Source organism: Phoxinus phoxinus (genome assembly GCF_949152265.1).
Source record: "Phoxinus phoxinus genome assembly, chromosome: 18".
NCBI classification, from domain to species: Eukaryota; Metazoa; Chordata; class Actinopteri; order Cypriniformes; family Leuciscidae; genus Phoxinus; species Phoxinus phoxinus.
The window spans coordinates 6212079-6234316 of NC_136893.1; the positions used below are offsets into that span (position 1 = coordinate 6212079).

At 36.6% G+C, this 22238-nt stretch overlaps 2 protein-coding genes across 3 annotated transcripts in view; one reads left to right on the top strand and one right to left on the bottom strand.

Moving 5' to 3' along the window:
• LOC306985600 (uncharacterized protein) overlaps positions 1-9068 on the bottom strand; it is a 36453-nt gene extending 27385 nt beyond the window's left edge. Inside the window, exons 1-9 of the mRNA XM_079588030.1 lie at positions 9000-9068; positions 8429-8475; positions 7768-7890; positions 6614-6688; positions 6371-6544; positions 6040-6197; positions 4490-4750; positions 3824-4394; positions 1851-2013 (exon numbers count right to left, since the gene is read on the bottom strand). Of these exons, the coding sequence (XP_079444156.1) occupies positions 1851-2013; positions 3824-4394; positions 4490-4750; positions 6040-6197; positions 6371-6544; positions 6614-6688; positions 7768-7890; positions 8429-8461 (1558 nt within the window). The 5' untranslated portion in view covers positions 8462-8475; positions 9000-9068. The remainder of the gene's footprint in view (positions 1-1850; positions 2014-3823; positions 4395-4489; positions 4751-6039; positions 6198-6370; positions 6545-6613; positions 6689-7767; positions 7891-8428; positions 8476-8999) is intronic.
• A 5265-nt stretch (positions 9069-14333) lies between these two features.
• Positions 14334-20135, top strand: cd40 (CD40 molecule, TNF receptor superfamily member 5). Of its 2 annotated transcripts, none has more exons than XM_079588048.1 (9): positions 14334-14501; positions 15234-15318; positions 16461-16583; positions 16845-16997; positions 17268-17358; positions 17934-17989; positions 18336-18434; positions 19263-19294; positions 19415-20135. In XM_079588048.1, exons 1-9 carry the CDS (start codon positions 14472-14474, stop codon positions 19643-19645), a joined length of 900 nt encoding a protein of 299 aa, XP_079444174.1. In that variant the 5' UTR covers positions 14334-14471; the 3' UTR covers positions 19646-20135. The 2 variants fall into 2 exon arrangements, with proteins under 2 accessions (XP_079444174.1, XP_079444175.1); XM_079588049.1 differs by having other exon boundaries at positions 19263-19282.
• Positions 20136-22238: the final 2103 nt, after the last annotated feature.

Sequence of the window (22238 nt, forward strand, 5' to 3'; positions counted from 1 at the left end):
AATGTGTAAATTTTTCCTGTGCATTTGTTCTGTCTATGCTTCATTTTATTTTTGTATAAAGCTTAATGCTTCATACAGTAGGGTCCGAAAATGCACTACTGAAAATGTTAAATTTTTCTAATAAAAAATATTTATTCCATTACAAATTATAGTATCAGCAACAATTTACCGGTAAGTGAAACTCTGAATTTCAATCAATCACACCATTGTTATTTATTGTTATTTATAATTTATTAATCATTTTTATTAGATTTTTTAATATATTTTCAGTTTTTATTTTAGTTAAAGTTTTAGACATTTTGTTTTATGCTTTTGTCATTTTTATTCATTTTAGCTTTTTACAAGTACTGTCAAATCGATTAATCATGATTAATCGCATCTAACATAAAAGTGTTGACAACACTATTTAATATTTATATTTAAATGTATTATTATTTGTAGTACTGTAGTACTTTTTCATTTGTAAATGTTGTTTTTAATATAATATTTATTTAATTTTACTTTTTTTCAGCTTAATTTCAATTAACGGAAACCATTCTTAATAGTTTAGTAAAATCTTACATATTTCTTCTTCATTTTACATCATAACATTTATTTGTTTCACTTTTTTCAGAATGCTAGTGCTAAAGTTTGATTCCAGGTTTAAATTAGAAGAGATTTAATAGTTTGACAAAAGACTATGAATTGAAAAGCAAGCTTTTTAGCAGACTGCTATGTGATTATTTTAGAAAAGAGAATTGTTTCTAGATACTTCTTATGCTCGTGTGTTTATTCAAGGTGTTTGCAATGGCAAACCTCACTGTTAATATTGTTCATACTTTTTCACAACCCAATTTATGATTAATAATCCTGTGACTCAAGAAATGTTTCTTGAGCAGCAAATCAGCATATTAGAATGATTTCTGAAGGATCATGTGACACTGAAGACTGGAGTAATGATGCTGAACATACAGCCTCATTAAGTACATTTAAACAAAACATTAATAAAAATTACCAACCCCAAACTTTTGAATGATAGTGTTCTACAATATATATACAGCAGAAATTAGCATTTGATAGTCACAATTTCCATGTGATCTCCTTTTGGGCTCATTGTGTTTCCATATCAATGAGCCGTACAGTATGACAACCATAAAATACATTAATAAATGTAAGTAGAAATATAATCTTCCAAAAGTTACAAAAAAACTTAAACTGGTAATATAGCACACGCACACCACTCCTCAATAAATCACATGATTATTCATGTCCAAATCATAAATTGGGTTGTGAAAATGTATAAACAATACTACTAACAGTGAGGTTTGCCTTTGCAAACAACTCTAATAAACAAATGAGCATAAGAAAGATCAAGAAACAAATCTCTTTTCTAAAGTAATCAGCGTAGCGTCTGCTAAAAGCTTGCTTTTCAAATCACAGTGTTTTGTCGAGCTATAAAATCTATTGAGGACTTAAGTACGTGAGAACTAAACTATGTGCAAATTGTTTTGTCAGATCTATTGTGCAAAGCCAAACCAGGAGAGGTTTTTAATGGTCCTCTCTGTTGCTGCTCTAATCCTCACAGAGATCAATAACCCACACCGTGACTGATTCCACAAGTTCTACAACAAATACACCATTTATAACGAGACACGGCCTGACATTTCTCCTCAAGCAACAACATTAGGCCACGATCCTTTTGCTTTAAAGGAAGTTCACCTACAAATGAAAACCTGTCATCATTTACTCGCCCTCATATCGTTCCAAACCTGCAAGAATATCCTGGCTGCTAATTTCGATTATGAAAATTAAAAGGTACTTTTCATTTAAAGATGTTGGCTGATAGCCTGAGAGATCCTTGCAATACTTACTGAAATTGTGAGCGATCCTTGAATTCAACATGATTTCCATAGTACTGGTGGACTCTGATCGGCCTGGGCCGCATAACTCTCTCACCCCAAACAGCTCGAGCAAGCGTGAGGTGTCGATTTCAGTCTTCCTGGGGTTCCTGCAAGACCATATTGACTTCTCGATCTGCAAAGGCAGGGAACAGTCGATACCATTATTTCATATTGTATTATTTCATATCAAGGAAATGCCTTGAATGCAAGTGATCTTTAGCAAATGATTACATATTAAGAAACAGATTTAGCACAACAACTATTGCAATGCTGAAACGTTTGCAATATGGAATGTTGAATGACTCCTTTAGTCTGAATGTACAAGCAAACAACACCATCACACGCACATTTAACAAAAATGAGCACCTGTAGGGGTTTCCTTACACCAAAAATAAAAACTACGGTCCCACGAAAAACAAGTGTCTCCTGTATGTAAAACTATGGTTGTTCGGAATGGAACACTAGCATACTTTTTAAAGTATTAGTGAGCAGAAGACTCACTTTTCTTTCAAAAATGTACCAAAAACCTAAACTTTAATTTTTTCTAACAATTAATTACAGCGGGTTTTAATACTGTACAAATGCATTTCTTTGTAAATGGCTTAAACAGTATTTTTGTCTGACCCAGGGTTATTATAGTTAACTAAAACTATATCTAACACCATAAAAATAAAATTGTTACTTGCAATAAAATAAGCATTGTCTGAAATACATTTTCAAAAAACTTAAACTTATGCAATTTATTTCAGCTAGTTGCCATAGCAACATTTTGCCTTTTTTTTTAAACTTTATAATGTATACTAAAATAACTTAAATAAAAATGAAAACAATGTTGTGGCGAGCAGGACGAGGGCTGTGAGAGGACGGCGCGAGGCCGGTGGCGTGACTGATGATGAGCGACACCTGTGCGACGCACCGGTCTCGTATCTCTCACGGAGGAGCGGAAGCATAAAAGGAGGAGCGAGAGAGGACCAGGCCTGGACTATTTTATGTGATGTTTTGTTTTATTATGTGTGACAGCAGTCGTCCATGAGGGTCATTACTTTCATTTTGTATTTGTTTTATTTTGTTATTAAAGTCTTTGAACGTTTGCTGGTTCCCGCCTCCTTCCCACAACGACGTCTAACTTCGTTACAAGTAGGCCTATATATAAAAAAAATATTTTAAAGCAAAAAACGAATTAAAAACGAACTCCAAATATCAATAAAAACAAATAAAGTATCTAAATTACACTAAAATAACACAATAAATAAAAAATATGCCACATCTGAAGACCGGGCATTACACCGGGCATTAAGATGAGTTTTGGTTGATCGGATCACAAGTGGATGACGCTAAATGCAGGTGTAATACGTTTTCAGCTTGTCCACTTTCGACAACTTCCAGAGGTAGAAGAAAACTCATTCAACCGGATTGCTTTCTCAGTGTAAACACTCATGTGGAATGCGCAAAACACGGCCTATTCTCCGCCTACTGAGCTAACGCGTGAACATTTTGTGAAGCGCGTTAGCCAGACGGGATTTAAACTTAGTCAGCTGAAGACCCAAGTTGGTTTGAAGATGAAAATTGTACCAAGCACAATGTTCTCTCACCATTTCTGATTTCTAACACACACTCACAGCGTTCGGCGTGATCTTGCGGCTGTCAGAGCAGAAACTAAAGCTGATGCTCTCCGTGTGTTTTTCCGTCTTCTCCGGTTGCGTTCATATGTAAATTGCACAAGCTTTTTTTGTGCATTAAATCGAAAGATCTGAAAGAGCTCATACATTTACCCGCCAATAGACCCTCGGAGAAATCAGGACAGAAGTGGTTGAAAGTGGACAAGATGCGTATTAAAACACCAGGTGTAAACAAGAATATGTCTCACTCGTCTACTTGTGATCCGCATCTTAACACCAGGTGTAAACAGGGCCATAGATAAAACTGAACACATGAGCAGATACCTTATCCTGAGCCACCAGGTCCCAGTGAAAAGCTTTTGTCCTCTCTGAAAGCTGCTTGGGTTTCATGGGCAGCGGAGGGGGCAAAGGAGCGGGCGGTACAGGGCCTGGAACTGCTGACGGCACAGGCAAAGGTGGCGGCAATACAAACGCCAATGTCAGAGACGGTGATGAGCATGTGGCTGGTGAGGTTGGCTTGAGCACAGATCTGAACTCTGCTGTCCGGGCTGGCTTCGGTTCTGACGCTTTCGTGGAGAAGATTTCTGGCTCTAGCGTTGTTGGATTATCTACCAGCTCGGCCGGGGATGTTTTGGGTAAACGTGGTCTCGGTGTAGGTGGCACTGGCGGAGGTGTGAACGGCATGTGGTCGTTCTGTGTCTTACTTTCTGACTTTGTATCTTTGTGACTTTGTGTCTTACTTTCAATGAGAGCTCTTTCAGGGGCTTCATAGAAGTGATCATGTTGTGACTTTCGTTTCCAGTCCACACATAATTGTTTGATTGCTTTCACCCAGGCGTCTCGCTCATATTTTATTGCCTCTGAGGTCATATATTCGCTTTTTGGTATTCGGAACCTGACAAAGATTTAAAAAAAAGAGTTAACTTTGGGTCGCACGTTCATTTCCTCTTGAGGTCAAGATCAAGGATTAAGAAAGAGCACTTGACTCACAGGTAGTCATTCTTGTCGTTGATCAGAGTGAAGGTGTCGGTGGTGCAGGAGGTCTCCACCCTGACATTACCGTCTGAGAGATGGATGATAACAGCTGTCCCATCAGCCTCAGCACACCTGATATCATCCACACTGTCGTAAATGTCTGAGAGAGTCCAGACGGTCTCGCTGGAGGAAACGAACTCGTCTGGATTACTCCTGGCAGATGCCTGAGCAACAGTCCACAAGGTCAGCTGACCAGTCTGAAGATGAGCTTCATATCTAAGAGTGCAGAACATAGCATACCTGTTAGTAATCATTATATATTATATATATACATTTACTCTTTTTCAACTTTTTATTATTTGTACAATAGAAAATTGGGGAACAGGATCAGGAAGTGATGAGAATGGAATTGAATGTGTCAGAGAGTCTAAACAGTGTCTGCGAGCCCCCCAATCAAAGTCCGTTTCAAGGACTTGACTTTCGTTTCCAGTCCACACATAATTGTTTGATCGCTTTCACCCAGGCGTCTCGCTCATATTTTATTGCCTCTGAGGTCATATATTCGCTTTTTCTGTTCAGTCTGTTCCGAAGTCTGTTCAGTCGGCGGCCATCTTTGCAACGCCTCTGTGCCGTTATTTCGGCATCCAAGACCAACTCCTATCTATTTTAACGGGGAATCCTGAAATCTCAAAAACTGCTTCCGAACTTACAATTATAAAAAAATTCAAATTAGCAAAAAAATAAGACACGAACACAAAGCTTCTTTTGCTCAAATAGCGCAAAAAAAAGCTTATTTTTCAGGCTAGACCTGCTAATGCGCATGTGCAGTCTATGGGAACTTGAGCTTCTAAAGGCAGCTTGGGGTCTGTGTCATTTTTATATGATTTTAAAATAAGCCTCCTTTGGAAGGCCTCCAAAAATAAGCATTTATTTATTAAATACAGTAAAAACCGTAATAATGTGAAATATTATTACAATTTAAAATAAATGTTTTCTATTTCAATACACTTAAAAATGTAATCTATTCCTTATGACGCAAAGCTGAATTTTCACTGAAAGACATAATATAAATCTATATTTCTAATGTCAACATAACTTGCATCAAATTTGCAATATAATTTTTTTTCGTGGTGTTTGCTGTGCAAAACATGACGCAACAATGATGGATACTTGCCAGACATTTGCAGTTGCTAATGTTTACAGTTTTAGTTTATTGCTAGGTGGTTGCAAAAGTGTTGCTGATATTCTGGTTGCAATTTATGATCCAGTGGAAGCCTATGTGATTTTCGTTTGCAGGTTTTATAGGTTAATTAAAAAAATATATATATATATAATATTACTTTTAAAAAAGTGACATACAATAATTTAGTATCTATGCGTGGTTTGTCCCAAAAGTATGAGCCTGCCTGAGTGAGCACCACTACAATGTTAGCAAACATGGCCTAAGCGGATCATTCTAGTGATAACATGTTTGTGACGTGTGTTCCAGTCTAACTGGTATAACAACTGCTAAGGGCTGATTTGCAAGAAGCAGACAAAACATAAAATGTCCCAAAAAATGATACTTTTTCCATTTGAATGATGCCAGTCCTCCTCTCTGGAGAAAAAGCTGTCCCTCTTTGAGGTTGTCTGGAGGTAAGTGTGCGCTTTTCCGTTCAACGGACCCATTCACAGGAGGGCTGTATATGTTACTGTAGATGATCTGATTCACCAGCAGCATGATCTGAAGGAGAGATTACATGCTTTTAAATACATCAACAAAGATGCTTTATCATGGCCATGCAGACTCATATTAATAATAATGGTTTGAAGAAAAAAAACAGCAGATTTGATGTGTGTGTTTAATGATCTGCCAAAGACTATGAATTCAATCCACGTTGCACGTGACGTTCTCACCTTCTGCTTGTCCTCTAAAGATGCAGCTTCCAGCTCATAGTCAGTCCGACCTCTGAACGAAATGGAGAACCTGGCCCCTGTAGCTTCATGGCAGTTTTTCACATCAGAGAAGAGGAGCTGGCGTTTCACGATGCCTTTCTCGATGCTGCAAATTAGGCTTGTGCTGAAATCAATCTGAAGCATAGAAGCGTGCAGTTGTTATATCGTGCATTAAAACGTAATATGCATCTACTTGGTACACACCTGCAGCACTCGCTTCTGCCATATGTAGCGGTTGAACTTGCGAACGCTGAAGTTATACTGTGATGGCTGTTCTTCCTACAACACAAACATATGTAAAACCAAGAATTCAAGAATACTTCCTAAAAGGTTACAATAGAGATCATTAAAATCACCAGAGCTGCTCTTAATATTAGGGACAGGCCCACGACGACTGGTTAAACAACAAATCATTTCCTTAACAAGGACTGTGACTAAACTAACCAGCCACTTTCTTATGACAAATGTTCAACGTAATCAGTCAGACTGAATTACACAAGTTATTTTTTTATAAAACAAAATAAAATATACAGTCATGCTTAAAAGATTACTCGCCCTTTAAGGAATCTGCAAAATGTTAATTATTTTAACAAAATAAAAGGGATCATACAAAATGCATTTTTCTGAATAAGATATTTTACATGAAAGATGTTTACATATGGTCCACAAGACAAAAAAAGTAGCTGAATTTATAAAAATGAACCCGTTCAAAAGTTTTCACACCCTTGATTCTTAATACTGCGTGTCGTTACCTGGATGATTCACGACTGTCTTTTGTTTTGTGATGGTTGTTCTTGAGTCCTTTGTTTGTCCTGAGCAGTTAAACTGCCCAATGTTCTTCAGAAAAATCCTCCAGGTACTGCACATTTTTCAGTCTTACAGAATCTTTTGCATATTTGAACACTTTCCAGCAGTGACTGTATGAACCTTTTTTTAATAGTTGTGTTTGAGTCCCTCAATTGTCCTCAGTGTGAAAAGATGGATCTCAAAATCATACAGTCACTGCTGGAAAGGGTTCAAATATGCAAAAGATTCTGGAAAACATCCAGGTAATGACGCACAAGGGTATGTAGATTTTTGAACGGGGTCATTTTTTATAAATTCAGCTACTTTTTTTGTCTTGTGGACTATATGTAAACATATCTTATGTGAAATATCTTATTCGGACCATTTAAAAAATACATGCATTTTGTATGATCCCTCTTATTTTGCGGATTCTGCAAGGTGTCCGTAAACTTTTGAGCACGTCTGTATATTTCAAATGTTGATAAGTTCTATTTTGGCAATAAGACAATAAGGCAATAAGTTTGCATTGTCATTCTATTGCAGTGTGATTTTTCTGTCCCACTGTAGATCACCTCCAGGTCTAAGTTCCTTTGCTTCTGTACTGAGCCACTTCTAGCCTGATTTACTGCTTCGTCGATACTCATTTTCCCCGATTTCACCAAGCCCATGAGATTCAGCTGCATTTCGTTGCTGAGCTGTAGAAACAATGAGAGTTTAAGTCAAGAACTGTGATTATTCTTAAGACAAGCACATGCTGTCTCCATGGAACATTGTTTGGCAACAATGAACTAGCTGCCAAAAGACTGTTGAAATGAGGAAGTTTTGATGATTTTTATTTTTGGCACACTGTTTACCGTCATTATAATCTTGTATTTCATGCTAGTGCACTTCATTTGCGGACACCTGATTCCTTATGACACATGTTTAGTTATATACACTTTTTATTACACTATTTAGGCTAGAGACACTATTTGGTTAACGCAATCGATGTGGGACATCAAATACATTACATTAATCTGTAAATGAAATGGAGAACAGCTTTTTTTTAATGAATTCACAACACTACATTCATCTACAGCCATGTGTTTTTGAGGTTTGATATTTTTGTTTATTAAAATATAAACAGATTAAACAGTTGAATGATTATCCATTGATTTTCAACACAGTACAGTTGCAGTTAAACAGACTTTTACACTGAATATTTGAATAATAGCTTTAAGAAATGTCTCTTACCTGAGGGACATACACTGTCTTTCTATGATTCATGTTTCTTCATTGGGCTTCAAGAGATCAAAACATGTCAGATCAACCATCAGCCAGACTTAGACTGAGGATTGTAAAGGTGTGTGTTTGTGTGAGAGGGAACTTGGTATGCTTGGATGGAATGTGTATTTATTACTAGGCAACTTCCTGAAAAGCTGCTTAGCTGAGGATAACAAAAAGAAAAAAGTGAAGTCATACACCCTCTCCACCCTTTATCTGACTTCTCATCTTTCTGTGGGTCTCACCAATGGGTCTGTCTCTCAGTTGAGAGTCATTTAAAAATCTTAATCTATGGCTTATGTATTATGTCTTTGTCTCTGCTGTTGTGAATGTGGTTGGTTGTACTTGTACTGTCAAATTTGATGAGTCAAATAAAACATGCTCACGTTTGTTTGTAAGTTGTAACGCAATTGTTCGACCGCTAGATGGCGTACACCCAACACAAAATCACTACGACGCTGTAAAAGACAACTAAACTTTAAATAAAGTACAAACTAGTTCTATATTAGTGTTGTGATCATGAAAGTGGTTTGTTACTTACCCACAACAAACTTAAAAGCAGTTGCAGCTGTAAAATAGTATTTGAGCTTATATGCCACTGTGATGACAATTCACCAAGTTAAACATGTAGATTCAGACAAAATAGCACAGTTACTACAGTTGATTTAAATCCAATCCTCATCAGGTAAACTATTTTTTTATATATATATATATAACCCTTGGAGGTAGAGTGTCGATTTGTTGTTTACTATCTGCGCATGCTCATTGCACATCGGCAGGACCAGTCTGAAAAGAACACTGTAAAACTTTTTTTTTTTAAATCCAGCTATTAAAAAAATAAGTTCAGTGGCTGCCTTAATTTTTATATATATATAAAAAGCCTATAGCCTATATATATATATATTTTTTTAACTGACTGAGGTTTAAATGAATCCAGGACCGCATCTAAGGCCTGTTCTGTCTATGCTTGTTGAATCCACATGTAGGCTACCAGATCGACGCTTTGTCGCCGTTTGATATCATATTATATGATATCATATACCGTATTTAAAAAAAAGTTGAAATTGATTTGGCTAAATTATTTTGATGAGTGAAAGTAATGTAAAAGCATAAGTCGTCATGACTTACTGATCATGTAATTTGAGGGATGTGAGCAAAAGCAGCAGTTTATGGTACCATTTATGATTTATGTTGCATAACAATATCTGTGATTTCAATCTTTCCACATTCAAATAGATAAGATCTTGCTGTATAGTTTGAGCATTGTCATTACAGATAACTGTTAACTTCTGTATTTTGGTAAACAATGAAATGGACACCATTGGAGAGAAATTAGCATTTTGATCAGTTCTGTTTGAACTCTTTGAATAGCCTACACTCTCTAGCATTGAAAGTTAAATAAGTGTTAAATAAACTTTAAACTTGTGTTATTATGTAGTATCAATCCTCCCAAACATATTCATATCTGACTAACTCTAGCTTAAAATAACTTGTGCGTCAAAAAAGTGACAGACTGAAAAAAGGAAGTATTTACATCCCATTTCATTTTACTGTAGGCTAGTCAAGTTTACATATGCATGCAGATGTATTTTATAATGGTGTTACCTTTTGCAAATTTGTCAATTATTTAACATACAGACGGTGTGCTCTTGTTATTGTGATACCCTACTGTTATTGTCTAGTAACTGTAATTTGTAGATGTGTTTTGTACAGCAAGCCCCCTGTGCAGTGTCTTGAAAGAGAAGAGCCTTCCTCTGAGAACGTAACATGTGACGCCCATATTCTCTGAACTGTTCCTCGTGGGACTGAAGGGTTTTTCACTAGAATGTTTAATTACAGTAGGCCATGCCTCAAATCATTCTCAGAATGTATTCCTGGGTGAGGAAGTGATACAATAAGTATGAAAATCTTCCTAGCGTGTCTAAAGTCAGACGTCATGTGCTGGGATCTGCCTCGTTGAATCATTGATGATCAGAGAATATTTCTTCTCTTCCATGGTATGTCCCTAAAACTACTCATGTGTATATTCCAAAACAACTTCCTTGTTACATGGGGATTTCCTCCTGCTGTCTCTTGAATCCAAACCTGGGCTTTTTTCTTTTTTTTTCTTTCTAAGGGAGAGTCCTACAGCAGGGGTGGATTCACATGTGGCTGTTAAACTCTCACGCTACAGACTGCTTTGCTCAATCTCCTCTTTTCTCACAGCAAACTGTGTCAGAGGTGCTCTTTCAAAGCATGCTGGCATTATCTCCACATTTGTCTTATGAACTGTTTTAATATCACTTGCTTTCTTTCTTATGGGCTATTGTACTATATTATATATTCATACGTATTATATAATTTTTGTATTTATTAATATTTGTAATGTAGCTTTTTATATTTCATTTTAAGATTTAGTTTTGTTATGTGCTTTTGTCATTTTTATTAGTTTTTTATATTTCCGTTTATCTTTAATTTATTTTTATTTCAGTTTTAGTTATTTGCCAAGGCAACACTTTCAATTTTCATTAAGTTTTTTTAAGTTAAAGTTTTTTTTTTTTCATCTTATATTTATATTTCATGTTCTTCCAGATTCATTTAAAATAATAATAAAAAAAAATATATATATATTTTAATAATTAAGAATAACAACACTGTACTATATCATACTTTTTATATTATTTAAATAGTACTGATACATTATTACACACACACACACACACACACACACACACACACAAATAAAAAGTAATATCAATAAAGATATATAAATCTTAAGTAAATAGAAGTATATATAAGTATATATATCTTAGTGTCATGATTCCAGCCTGTGTTCCCCTGGTCTTGTGTGGACTTTTATGTTATTTTCTTTTCTGTGCCATGGTTTGGTTTTGTAGTCCTTTGTAGTTTTTCTTGTTGACTAGTTCTTTGATTTCTCCCAGGTGTCTCTTGCTTGCCAACCCTTGTGTATTTAAACCCCAGTGTTTCGTGTTGCTGGTCTTGTCCTGCACAGATGTATGTTTGGTGCACTCATTCTGTTCCCTGGTTTGGAGTTGTTATTATTGGAGACAGCTAGGTCATGCCATTACATGAAAATGGACTCTGGGATTTTATATTAATGATCTGACATTACAACTGAGTGGCTCAGCTTTTAAGGTGGGTGTCGTGGAGGAGGAATGAGACATTCACGTGGTACTCGCTAGAGTCTCCGGCCGCCATGAACGCTGCACCTGAAGATAGCAAGGTGGCTCCATAGGCATGTGAGATTGGCTTCCAGTTTGGCTGACGCAGTACTGATATTGGTACAGGCAGCTAGCATCTCCATGGTGGTATCAAGTCTGAGGGTTTCAGAAGTTTTCCAACTGCATGGCATTCCCTGTTACGGCAGTGGCCATTTTGTTTGTCTGGGTGACTAGTTTGTCTATGCTTCAGTTTCTCTCGAGGTGGCGGAACCAGATCTGGTTTTACCCAAGGTGGTGGTGTCCGGGTACGACCTGATATACGACCCGGTATAAGAACCAGAGTGGTTGCCTTAGAACCCTCTGTACATGACCACGGAGGTCGTCCCTGAGTTTCCTGTTAGCCTTGACACGACCACGAAGGTCACCTCTGAACTCCCTGTCTCGTCTCGGCCAGAGAGGCCGTTCTATGGTCCCGAGTCTCGGCCAAGGAGGCCGAGTTCAAAGACTCTGCTTGTTTTATCACGGACATTTCTCCTGAATGTCCTGCCTGCCCTGTTATGGCCACAGAGCCATTTACTGAACTGTCTGCCGGTTCTGACACACGGCCCAGAGGCCAACCCTAAACTCTCTGTGTTCTTTGCTCCTGATCCGCCATGGGGACCTTCAGACCTGTCTGATCTGGCCTTGTGGTCGTCTGTGCCACCGTGGTGGTCCTCGGCTACGCCTTGTCACAATCCCTGTGCTGTGTCGTGTTTTGTAAGGACTTTTATGTTGAAGTGTATTCTTACTTCCCATTATTTCTGCGTTCACTTCCTGTGTTTGGTTCCTGTTTTGCCTTGTACCTTGTTTGTCACCCTAGTTACCCTCATTAGTTACCATGACATCAAATCACCAACACCTGTCCTTCATCAGCCCCTTGTTAACCTTATTTAAACCTCTGTGCTTCAGTTGTTGTTTGTCGGTCGTTGCTCTCCTGCCTGCTCTCTGTGGATTAGGCTACTCTTGTTCTTGGATTATCTGTTTGATTTTTGTTAATAAACTTTTGTGCTTGCATTTGGATGCCCTGCCTCGTCCCTGCTCAAGTTACACTTAGTGGTCCGAATTTTTTGTTGTTGCTATTAGTCACATAACGTAGGCTAATCCATTCGGTAAATCATAGATAAACTATTTTAAATGATTTTATATTTTGCATTTGTAGATAATGTGGAAAAAAAATTAGGTGGATGGATAAATAATTGTCACTGGTGACCAGGGGCGTAGCACCAAATTCTGGGCCCTGTATACTCACAATGTCAGTGGGCCCCCTACACATGCCATTGTACGATGCGGGTTAGCAAAAATGAAAATTCAATTTTGAATAAAAATTTTTTTAAATTATTTGAATATAAACAAGTATAAATAGTGTTTAAATCCATAATCAAATCAGATTATAGTAATGACTGGTTCTTTCGCTGTAAAATGACTTGTGTGTTGTGTTTTTACTTTTCGAGTATTAATGGTAGAGTTGAGTAGTTATTCAAACAAAGAAAACTACTTTTATAGCTAAAAACCGGAATAAACTGCTCCTACTAGGGGGGTTGGGGGGCATGCCCCCCCGAGAAAATTTAGATTTACCTGAGCTCAACATGTGAATTTTAAGGTGTTTTGAAGGCCCAAAAAAATGGACAATAGCTTTAAAAGCATGTCAGTGCAGTATGTAGTATTTTATCAGATAAGAAATTCTAAAACATGAGAATCAGTTTAAATGTCGCAATGAATTATCCACACTATAAAATGGAAATGCAGAATGTTTATGCTTATTGTTGACTATACACAATCACATATTCGAAACGGGAAAGGCCTTAAATAAGAAATGATTCAAGGATTATTTTGCATAGATGTTACATTTCAAACAAACGCCAATGCAATAATTCTGTGTCCAGAGGCATATGAGCAATTAGTATGCGCATCAAATATCAATTTCATCTACTTTTTCTTTCCTAAATGAATCAATATTTGTGGACTAATCTGTTCATTTAATCAATGGTTCAATTGCTCACTCATAAAGACAGTCACTTGTCGCCGCCTTCTGGCTTAATGATGCAAGTTGCGCAAACACGAACAAGCGGAGTGATACAAACAGGGAAAAGGTCTGGCACTGAGTTCATTCTCTCAGTTGGTGTTATCAATATATTTTGAAATGAATAATGACATCCATTGGAGTTCCCAATTAATTCGAATTAGGTTACAAAAAAAAAAAAAATGGATTTTTTTTTTTTTTTTTTTTTTTTTTTTTTTGATGGGATTTCAAAGGGCCCTCTCCCTAGACGGGGCCCTGGGTAGTCAGGTCCACTTTTCCCCCCACTACCACGCCCCTGCTGGTGACGTGATTCCAGCGCTTGTCTGTGGAGGAAGTGAGAGTCAAGCTGGGAAGTTCTATCTGGCTGAGTTACAAGTTATAGCCTATTGCTGAAAGATAAACCATTCCTATATTATAATCTGTGTCTTTTTGTTTGTTTGGATATTTTGTTAATTATTTAAATAATTTACTCTTTCAACTTTCCCTCTAAAACTGGAAATAATACTTCTAATAATATAATAAGCGCCATAACCAATCTTGTCAAGAATATTTGTCTATCAATAGCTCTAAAACTTCTTTAGAGTTGCTAGGCTACTCTCACTTCTTGGAATAGCATGGGGAAATGGGAAATGGTCACATGATGTCACATGTGGGCGTGTCTGCGGGAAGAAATCCCCTCTTGCGCCTGTGTGATTCATTAGTTGAAGAGCTGCAGCAGACCGTTTAGTGTCTTATGTGTTTGTGAAGCTTTAACAACTGGTTAAAAGGATCCGTTTCTATTGATATTGCCATCATGAGGACATATTTCATTATTTATTTGCTGGTAAGTAGTGTGCTGCGTGCTTTGCGCGTGCATGATAACTGCGCGTGAATGTTAGTGTCTGTTGTTATTTACATTGTTGATGATATTCATTGTAACCGTAAGCTACCGTTATTATTTTTCACGTGCAGCATTTAGATTTCTTAGATTGACGTTGTTGCTGAAAGAATGACTCGTATGTTTCTGGTTACTTTCACTTTCTATTCGAATGCGCATAGCACTAGAGAAAACATTTCAAGTATCTCTGTAGGCTATCTAAGTGACATATGGGGGAAAAAACACGTGTATTGTGAGTTGTTAAATAGTTATTTGATGCAAGTATAAGGTTGCAGTCTGCCTTGTTCAAAACGGTCATTCTTGGTGGGGATCTCAGGGACTTTCCGTATTGCCTATAACGTCGTTCAGTTTTAAGATGGTTTGTTTTGGGGTCTGAGATTTCCCATGTCCTTAACTGACTTAACTAGCTCGAAAAAATACATTTTGAAATATATAAGGGTTGGTTATTAATAACGCATTGTATGATAATTATTAAAAAGATTGTTAACCTTTTGCTAATCAATGAATGAAAACGACTCTAAACATATTAGTCTACTTGAAAAAGCTGTTTTTATTCTTCATGGAGTGGGCCGGCCCTCATCTCCTCATGGGCGCTGGCATGTGAACATCACGTGATGACCTGTTTTGTAATGCACAGTATTCTTCATAATGTTCCTCTTATGTCTTTATCTTTGACAGGTCACACTGTTGCACTTAATGTTGTGCTGTGAGGATGAAACACATTATAAGAAGAACGATAAATGCTGCAAAAAATGTGGACCAGGTGTGTGGAAATAATACATTTGTCTAGACTCGAAGGAAGTATCACCACACACAGCTAACTTGAAAAAAGGCAACCTATCAGATTCTACTTAAGTTAACTCAACTAGATCCCTCCAGTTAAAGTCAACTTAAAAACTTTTGTTCATCTAATGAGTAACAGGTAGTCTTTTAACTTATAAATTCTTGTCAAGGCAACTTTTAAAAAAAGTTGAGCTAACTTGAAAAAATAAGACAACCTATCACATTCAACCCAAGTTAAAGGGTTAGTTTGCCCATTTAAGACATGAAGTTGTATGCAATCCTTACCAGCACAATAGTGCATACACACGGACCCACTCTGTGTTCACCTCCCTGGTCAGAGTTCTGGCCGCTGGAAGTTTTTCAAGAAAGTAGTCCTGGTTAGTTTCCGGGGCCACAAAACTGTGCATTTTTACGTGAACAAATTATTTGCGTTTCAAAGCTTGATTAATTTACATCACAAAAAACACGCCTGACAAAATTGAAAGAAATGGAAAGAAAATAGTGCCGATTAAAACTGAGGTATGAATTTTGTCAGGCGTGTTTTTTGTGATGTAAATGAATCAAGCTTTGAAACGCAAATAATTTTTTCACGTAAAAACGCACAGTTTTGTGGCCCCGTAAACTAACCAGGACTACTTTCTTGAAAAACTTCCAGCGGCCAGAACTCTGACCAGGGAGGTGAACACATAGTGGGTCCGTGTGTATGCACTATTGTGCTGGTAAGGATTGCATACAACTTCATGTCTTAAATGGGCGAACTAACCCTTTAACTCAACTAATTCCACTTAATCTTTTGAGTAACAGGTAGCCTAGTCCTTTGAACTTATAAAATCTTGTCAAGGCAACTAAAGCATGTTTAGCATTTAGCAATGTAAGCATGTAGAAGAACAAAAGTATATAAGTTGACATTAACTGGAGCAAATTAGTTGAGTTAACTTATTTTTTCAAGTTAACTCGTCTGTTTTTAAATCGCCCAGTCCTTGCTTTGTCTTAATATTGTTTCACATGTTGCCTTGCAATAAACTCATCAATTCTACCATATTTCACATAGTCTTAGTCCTCTTTTAATATACGAATCTCTTAGTTTAATCCGAGTGGGTAGTTACTGTGAGTGTGTCTCAGGTAAGAGGATGATGATGGACGACAACTGTGAGGACCCGCACTGTCAGGACTGCCAAATCGGAGAGTATCAGAGCGGCTACACAACCAATACCAAATGCCTACGCCAGCCCAGCTGTGACACCAGTAAGTGTGTATTACTGCTGAAATATTGAAATATTAGGGCGGTTGGGAAGCTGTTAATAAATACAGTGTTTAGTCTTGGCCTCAATATTTTTAATCATTTATTTATTAAGACAAACGTATGATTTTTTTTTAACAGTTACACATTTAATTTTATATCTATCAATAATAAATAGTTTTAAAACTGAATTATTAATATTCATGATAAACTTGTGGATAAAGGAATATATGTAATCTCTCCTCTTGCTTTTCTGTTTAAATCAGATTTACATTTTAAGCCACAAGATGATAAACCCATTACAACCCGTCTAAACAAATGCGTCTGTGAATCTGGATACTACTGTACACTAGATGACGACTGCAGCGCTTGTAGGGAACACAGTGTTTGCAAGCCAGGACAGAGAGTCGCCAAAAAAGGTTTGTGCTGTCGGGCGTCACTAGTTTTATATGTATATAGTCTATTTACTTGCTGGTTTATGTTGATTCTGTCCTGAATTGCACCTCCAGAATAATAATATGCCACAACCCTCTTAGACTATCACTTCAGATGTGATTTAGAGATTTTATAATTCGCCTTAAAGACACCTTGGAGGAATCTGTTGAAGCCTGGTGGTTAAATGAAAGGTTATAGGTTCAAACCTCTGGCAATGTTTAATCTTTGCCCCTCATCTCCTTGTATTTACACAGGTTCACCGGAGAGTGATACTGTGTGTGAAGCCTGTAAAAATGGAACGTTCTCCACTCACGGTTCAGTCGACACTTGCCAGGAATGGACAAAGTATGAAAAATGATTTTATGTCCCTATTTTAAAAAGAAATCAATACATTTATTCAGCAAGGATAACATTTATAATGTTCCAAAATATTTTTTATTTCAAATAAATGCTGTTCTTTTGCACTTTCTATTCATCAAAGAACCCTGGGGAAAATATATCATGCATTTCACAAAAATATGAAGCAGCTCAACTGTTGATAATAATAATAACATTGATAATAATCAGAAATGTTTCTTGAGCATCAAATCAGCATATTATACTGATTTCTGAAGGATCATGTGACACTGAGTAATGATGCTGAAAATTCAGCTTTGATCACAGGAATAAATTACATTTTAAAATAGAAAATTATTATTTTCATAATATTACTGTCTTCACTGTTTTTTTTATCAAATAAATGCAGCATTAGAGACTTCTTTCAAAAACATGTACAATTTTACATTTTTGTGTATTGTTTATTATATATTTTCATTTGGCCGTCATATTTATAGGTTTATATCAGAATTTAAGTCAAGAGTTTTATTGACAATCATAAAAACGTTTATAAATGGTTTTAAATTTCTTTTTTTCCTGTCTAGATGTGACAATGGATATGATCAAAACACTGGCAGTTTAACTTCAGACCGCATCTGTTGTGAGTAAAACGCAATCTTGCCTTCGTTCTTTGTCCAAAATCACTATGAATTTTAAAGAGTAAACAGAACTGAAATCGTTGTTGATTTGTTCGCTCTAAAGACTTGTGGGTGTTGAAAACAGTAGTGAAACCTGACGGCTGTGTGGGTGGAGTCCAGTTCCTGTATGGCTAAATTGTGTGATCACTTTTGATCACTCATGCTTATTTGAAACAATACTGTGAAGAGTTTGCAATACACTAACATGTTTTACAATGCTGTCAGTAGTATTGGTTTGATTGTAGGTACCTTAATATTAGGCATGAGGAAGTCTTCTCAGTTTGTTGTGTTTTGTTTTTCACATTTCAGTGGGTTCACCCGTTCACAGAGTTGTCACTGGCATAATAGTTGGAGTACTTGTGTTGGGAGTCATCGTAGCTTTAGTTGTGTATTTTAAAAAGTCAAAAAGTAAGTACTGCAACCAACAAATGATCTACTTAATGTATCTACGATAACACAAAGTATACTGTTTGTCATAATAGAGTGCAACAGAGCCGGCCACTTTTTCAGCGGCGTTGGTTCCCGAAGTATTTTTTCCATTCATTTCTCTCATAGGGATTTCAGAGAATTCTTCATTAAATAGTTATAAGCCATAAACCAAGCTAACAAGCTATGAGGTGATTTGCAACATTACAAACTTTGATTTGAAGCAAAAAGCATTTGAAAATCAGAAAAAAATACAAAGGCTCGAGACCGTTCTTAACGGCTTTAGTGAGTGAAAGAACTACAATCCCATGAAGCTTTGTGAAGAGCATAATCGAATTAAAACGATAGAGAAATACAAAACTACTCATTTAAAAATGTTGATTATATATAAACAATATAATTTAAGTTTATTGCATAACATGCACATATATGCAAATATTCACTCTACGTCATTTGCTGTCTACATTTTACTTCTGATTGGTGAAATTTTCTGCACAGAATCATGGGTAATGTAGTTTTTCACAGCGAATTCTGCTGTTAAACAAATATTTTTTAAATAAGTTGAAATAATGTGGGCTAACAGCAAATACTATCGATTAACAACCTCGTAGCTCACAGTAAAGCCTTTAAAGGTTTATAATTTGTCATTTAAAAATCAATTTCCCTGCGGAGAAGTGGAGTTTTTACTTCCGGAACCCGACTGTTTCACTCTATAGGCTTTCATATTACAATTTCTAAGTGATCAAGTGCTCATATCTTTCATAAAACCAAAACAATTATCAATAATTGCTGTTTTTACTTTTCTTCTAGAAAAGCAGGGATGGAAAGAGGTAAACGATGAGGTAAACCCAGATGCTTTACTATTTAATCATATGCGACATTCAAAGTCATGCACAGCCTTAAATTAGAAAAATGTTATATTCATGTGTGGAGATTAATGATAATGCTTCTTTTGTTTTTAGTTCCCCAATGAGAACCCAAATGTTAAGGGCTTAAACATAACGAAGCATCAAGATGAAGATGTTGAGAGAGCACACCAACCATTACGACAGCCTGAGGAGGACGTTGACAACAGCGGACCCGTGAGCCCCACGCCAAGTAACATGACCGAAAATGGAAATGTTGTCGATCAAGAACATGGCAAGGAACATATCATTTCAACTACTGAATCAAATTCATATCCATATCAATAGAGCAAAGTCTTGTTAAATCTGTGCTGTGCTCCCATCATGTTACAACCATCGAGCATTACATTATAAAGCACTGCTTTACTCTGAACGTCCCCAAACCAGCATGTGTCTTATACAATCATACAAGAGTTTTTCCATGACTGAAACAGTAGCTCTTACCATGAGCTTTGTGTTTTCAAACATGTACTGTAGATACTACTCAATGCTGCTGAGTGTTTGCCGTATCCTGTGGTAGTTATGAAATATAATCTACTACTTACAGTACATAATAATTACAAGTCCAAAACAGAAGGCAAATTTAGATGCAAACAAAAATGAAAACAGTGATGGATTGTAGTGGTGGTTGAGGGTGGCTTTTTGTTGAGATAGCTAGCATACACACACACACTACTTCTTCTAAAAGAGCGAGGAAGAAAAGTGGTGAAGCTCTATGAAAGTTCCTATGGATGCTTTTATGGATCCGTTTTCCAGAATGCTTGTATAAACTACAACTTTTTTAAATGGAAGTAAGTTGGGATGGAAGATAGCGTTGTACAAAAAAAAAGGGAGTACGCTATGCATGCTCAAAATCATGTATAATAATGTTTTACGATTTTGGCTTTGTATTTATTTGTTTGCTGTTAAATGTTGGGATTTCTGTGGTGCTTTGTATTGTTTTATGTAAATATTTATGTAAACACAATTTTTGTGCGCATTGTTCTTTTAGTGTATTTTATTTCAGGTTTATGTAAAATAAACTCTCTATACATATTAAAGAATTCCCGATTCCCTATAAATAACCCGTCTATCACTGCAAGATATTTACTCGCCACTTCTGAGGTGTGAAGTGTCCACAGAAAAACTTGACAAATGTTTTTTAAATCGCTCATGAGTCATGACTGTCCAAGAGATGCATTGTGGGATACTCTGACTGTCCACAAGAGGTTGCCATTTCCATGTCTGTGGAATTTTGGGATAAAATAGCTCACAGTAAATTCACATTGCAATTTTCTTAATCCAACTCACTTCACTTTTTTGGGGGAAAATATACAATTGTAATGAATTGTATGGATGTAAATATTTCTGACTTGACACATTCTTATAAAGCGCATGTTTTATGCATCTAAACAAACATAGCTTGTTGAACTATAAATCAGGGTGTAGCATCCGAAGCATAAGACCATATGCTGGGATCAGGAGGCCCTTGTGTGACGCATTGATGGCCGATTTAGGCATTGTATCTCACACCATTGTTCAACACCTCAATCCTTATCTCAATATCACAGCCTTTTGCCTGTCATGTTTAGACCGGGATTACACATCATTTGGGCCACTGAAAAGGGGGCATGGAGGAGATTGTTGTGCCCAGTGTGTGTTAGCTGTGAATATGTGCTTGGGGGGTGGCTGGGAGGTGCTCCTTTTTTGTACCCAGGGGTTTTCTCATTATCCTTGGATTAACAGACCACAGGCCTTTGAATTTACATGGAGGCCATAGTGATTGGCAAGGAAGAGTTTTCCTTTTATCATTCCCTCTGCAGAGGGGAGGCCGCAGAAACAGAATATTGTCCTACGGCCTAATCATGTTAGTGTGTTTGTGTCAGAGATTTATTAAAGAAAAAGGATGCGAGTTTCTTTTTTTCTTTTCTTTTTGCCATCGCTTGATGGATCAGTTTATTAATTTGAGATTCTATTATTTGATAGTTTTCTGATGCCAGTTCATAACTAGGTGGGTGAAATATGCACAGGAAATTTTAATGCTATTAGCATGACTTGTTCATTTTTCAAACTTATTTTAATCATTTATCACACACCATTATGTTATTTTCATAATATAATTCACTTTTTAACTTTTTGCACTTTGACTTTTTGTGTCAGAATACTATTTATTTTCTCATAAGTAACTTTGTTCAGGTTTGCTCCTACCTTTGAGCACCAAATGAGGGTGTAAAGCCCAGGTAGAGCCTCTGGCACTTTTCGTCTGTCAAGTCGTGACTAAACAGGAGAATAATCTTAATTATCACCCTTTAAGACGGAACAATTCATGTCCTTAATCCGCGATGCCTTGAATTGTTTTAACAGATCAGAGCTAGATATGCAAATCCCTTAATAGTAGTGTCCTCACTGATAACATGAAGCCTAAATCCAGCCTTGAAGTGAAACGCTTTGAACGCGTCTTGATCGGCCTCGAAAATCGGAGAATTCCTCTCGAACCACTGTAATTATCATATATATAAATTTCGATTGTATACACGTTATTTGAAAGTTTTTAGAAAGTAATGATGGATACATGTGTGACTACAAAAATAAAACAAAATAGTTCTAAATTCTGATTGGATGAGCCGCGTTTCAAAGCGTTGTCAAACAGCGAACATTTACGAAAATGTAAGTCTTAACATTAACATATAAATGATTACCTATTCAAATCGATGGTTTTTATCCCATCGCATGTTGTTGACATTTTTATTTTTATTTAAATTCCCGTTGCGCCAGCTCTGGTTGGATGAGCCGCATTTGAAGCTCGTATTGAAGCCAACAATGTTGCAAAGTCGGATATTACATGTAATAAAGGCAATTTTTAATAAATAATTATCTAGATTTTGCTTATGTTGCTGTTGCC